Below are 3,942 nucleotides of genomic sequence, written 5' to 3'. Positions count from 1 at the left end.
CATGAGTGACACCTTCTGTAGATGTCCCATTAAACCAGATACAATTCAGACTACAGAATAGCCCCAAGCATATGCTGCAGCATGACATCACAGTCTGGACAAACTCAAGGTTGTCACTACCTTCTATAGCCACAAATTCATAATCATTGCTAAACCCTGCCCATTTCCACAATGTATCTTCTTAAAATCTGATTTTAAACATAACCACACGGCTACCCTTGTGCTTTCTGGTCTTTTAATTTCAGGTTAGGCATATTTGTTTTCATGAATTTTTCCCATATACAATTTTGACTTTGTGGCTATAGAATCTAGTGGAAACCCAAACTCAAGTACAAAAACGTATTTGAACAATATACATTTGAGTGAACTTTATTTACATTTAAGTCATTTAGCAGACGCTCTTATCCAGAGCGACTTATTTACAAACACAATTAGGGATTTCCATTCCTTGAAACAAAGAGAGTTCTGCTGGATATATATATATATATATATATATATATATATATATATATATATATATATATATATATATGTTCTGGGCGCAGACCTGCAAAGGACACAAAAGACAGATTGAGATGAAGGCTTACACAAAGCTGATGACAGAAATACAATTTCTGAGTAAACACCAGAGATAAATGTGACAGTGACGATTTAAATTCAGCCTAACTTCCACCTGATATTTATCAGGGACGGTATTAAACTGTCACATTACCATGCTAATGTGCAAGCTTATCTTAAAAGCTGAACTGAAAAATAAACTTGCATGACATTTGTAACTGTCGCCCACAGACACGGATCATTTACTTGAGGTCTGCTGTAGAATAAGATACAACTACCGACTACCGTGATAGATGTCAAAGTCTGGTAACTGTTCCAATCAGGATGCAAGTAAATGCCAAACAGTGGTGACATTCAGATGAAAAATAGATCAGCGGCAATTACCTTGGCGGTTACGTGCATGCATTGCCACTTCACTTCTTCAGGAGCTGGTGTCTGACAACAATGAAGGGGAAGGCGAAGCCACTGCCGAAAAACACCACCATCATTGCCAGCAGACGCCACTTGTTCTCCACTGAGAATGGCAGGTTCTATCAAACATAAACACGAAGACATCAGTGTTTAGAGAGAGCTGACCATGTAATGAGCTTATCACAGTTCAATGTGACATGGACAAGGTTATGTCCGTCTAAGTTGGACTGCAGCCAACATCAGCTTGAGGACAATCAGTGTCAACCAGTACAATTGGAACTCAATGCAAGACTTTGAAAGTAACGTTAGTTGGCGGTACTTGCTATTTGGGATCCTACACCATTGAAGTTTAACATTTTCATGAGTAAGGGTTAGGTTTTATGGTTTGGCTTTAGTGGTAGGGACGTTCCAAGGATCCCGGATAGCACTAACCGTTAGCTGGCTAGCTGCAGTCTAGGTTGAAGACGACAAAGGTTAAGACCAAAGAAATAAGAATTAATAGAAAGGGCGTCTCCATTCAAGTCAATTATGGCATAATGGGTGGACTGGCAGCCATTGAGTGTACCCATGCCAGGACTAAAAGCAGGAAGTGTACCCTTCAATCTGTGCTGTGATTTTTTTAGTAAACTCAACTGACTTTACAAAAAATACAATCAATTGCATGAGCCACATCAGCTAGCATAATTTCAATGAACATTCTACATTACAATGGTAATCCAGCATCAGTTGACAGAACATTCGGAAATATCATGGAAATTATTTTATCACAATACCAGGCAGCCATTGCGAGTGTACCCTTGGGTTTCCCTGTCAATTGGCAGGGTTAGAGCTTCCAAGCCCGTTCTAAAACTCTTTGCAACAATGGGACTCTGGTCCCAGATTTGTGACGACGTTGTCTTATATTTTCGACATAGCATAGGCTGCAGTCGTTACATCTTTGCTCAGTCTCAGTTTAATCGTACAAGTAGACGATTTAACCAATAATGTAGCCCTGATAATCATGTTTATGAAGCTCGCCATGTCAAGGTTGTACATGCAACCCTCATTCATTTATATAAGTAACGTTAGCTAACAGTAGCCAACTAATTTGCTAACGTTAGCTAGCTAAGTTAACCATCTAGCTAATCATTTAACAAGTCACCTCTGATAACTGACGTGACGCCAACGAACTAACGTTACCCTAGCTACAGTTACAATTACATAGATAACAGTTAGCTAAATGCTGACGATATGAAGACGTTTTATTCAGTATATTCTGACAATCCAGGACTAGCTAGAAACATTTAAAGAGTTAGCTAGCCTAAATTAGTTAACTGACTAATTTAGCTAGCTAACAACTGCAAGCGTTTGCTAGCTAGATGGCTATGCAACGTTATCTAGCTACCACCCAACGTTACGGCAAGTAGAAACCCCACGCAGGAGTCAAATAGACAACGAACTTGACTACAATACGTTAGACATTGGTGTTTATCTCGATATGTTTCATAACTAGCTAGCACTTGACTTTGTTTTCAAACGAAAAACTTGCAGATTAAGGTTACCTAGCTTGTGACCTACACAAGCAGGCTAAGGCCCGTAGTAGGCTTAGTTATGGGACAGCGGCTTTATTTAACTAATCTTTGTAACATTTATTTTTTGAGGAAATTACCTGTCCTGGTCCCTCGCCGTAATGCGATGAGCGAACCGCAGAGGTTGTGAATCGTCGTATAGCCTGGCCCAACATTATTATTTGCTTGTTCCTTCAACCAAGAGCAATAGCGACGTGGGTTGCTGTAGAGAGAATGTTGAACAGCCCTATGGGAAATCCAAATGCTGGGGCTGGGAAATGTAGTTCTCCAGAAGATGTAGTTTTCCAGGCAGTCGTAACAATAATTTATGCAGGCCATAAACTGTCATCCAACATAAACCAAAGTTTTCACTCAGACATAAAGTATTATTTACTGAATGTCAAGCAATATAAAATGAATACATTACTTTGTGGCATCTATTTTGAGCACAACTGGAGGTAGCTTACTTACAGTTAAGTGCAGTACGTGTGTGATGTGATGTACACTGAATATACCTAACATTAGGAACACCTTCCTAATATTGAGTTGTTTTGTATACTCAGTGTATCTGATGTTGATGAAGTGTTTTGTGCCTGTGATCATATGGGTGCATAATTATTTCTATAGATATTATCAAAGAAATCAGTATCTCTATGTGATAGGATAAACATTCTGGAATGAAGCTATAGTCCAGGCAGGACACTGTACACGCTGATAAACCTGCTGAATGCAATTCATGTTACAATGTTTTATGCTGCAACTGGACCGTAACTTTTATTCATGCTTATGTGTGCAAAACGCCGCCATACACCCACATACCTTCATGTTAAAACGCTGCGGGTGATGTTTAATTTATGATATAGAAAGTGCTCTTTTATTCAGAATGTGTGCTTGACCCCACCAATCCACTCCCATACACATTTTTAATAGCTTTACTGTCATAGAAACGTTTTTACCACATAAACTCCCATTTATACCAGATTATCTCTCGCTTTTCATTAGATAGTTAGAATGGTATGAAGCATTATCAAAGTCTATTTGATTAGGATGACCATGATCACTCTGACATGCAAGAACTCTTAAATTCCTGGATGATGAGATTCCCATTGGCATATTTTGGATTGTGCAGATAACATGTTATGTTGTGTGTGTGTGTGTGTGTATGTGTGTGCGCCCGTGCATGCATGCGTGTGTCAAATGCCTCCCTTTCTTCACTTGGCATGCTATTTGTCATGGCATTATGTTCATCCACCTCCAAGTTGGCAGGTTACCTCAACTGGCTCTCCAAAGAAAACCATACTTGGCTGTCATCATGACTAATACAGACCAACATGTTATTTTCTTCTCAAGTTTATTTGCATAATGTCCTAATAGTTTCTTTCAAATGGATACTACAAGGCAGGTATATTCTCTGGGGTCAGAATTT

General features: G+C 39.1%; 1 protein-coding gene across 1 annotated transcript; it reads right to left on the bottom strand.

Moving 5' to 3' along the window:
* Positions 1-353: 353 nt before the first annotated feature.
* Positions 354-2,771, bottom strand: LOC121551104 (cytochrome c oxidase subunit 7C, mitochondrial). The gene is made up of 3 exons (XM_041863650.2): positions 2,618-2,771; positions 943-1,088; positions 354-547 (listed from the first exon to the last, which is right to left on the bottom strand). Exons 1-2 carry the CDS (start codon positions 2,690-2,692, stop codon positions 972-974), a joined length of 192 nt encoding a protein of 63 aa, XP_041719584.1. The 5' UTR covers positions 2,693-2,771; the 3' UTR covers positions 354-547; positions 943-971.
* Between the last annotated feature and the right edge of the window lie 1,171 nt (positions 2,772-3,942).

This window comes from Coregonus clupeaformis, chromosome 18 (genome assembly GCF_020615455.1).
Source record: "Coregonus clupeaformis isolate EN_2021a chromosome 18, ASM2061545v1, whole genome shotgun sequence".
NCBI lineage: Eukaryota > Metazoa > Chordata > Actinopteri > Salmoniformes > Salmonidae > Coregonus > Coregonus clupeaformis.
Note: the sequence above shows the minus strand (reverse complement) of the source record. Positions and strands in the feature narration are given on the sequence as shown.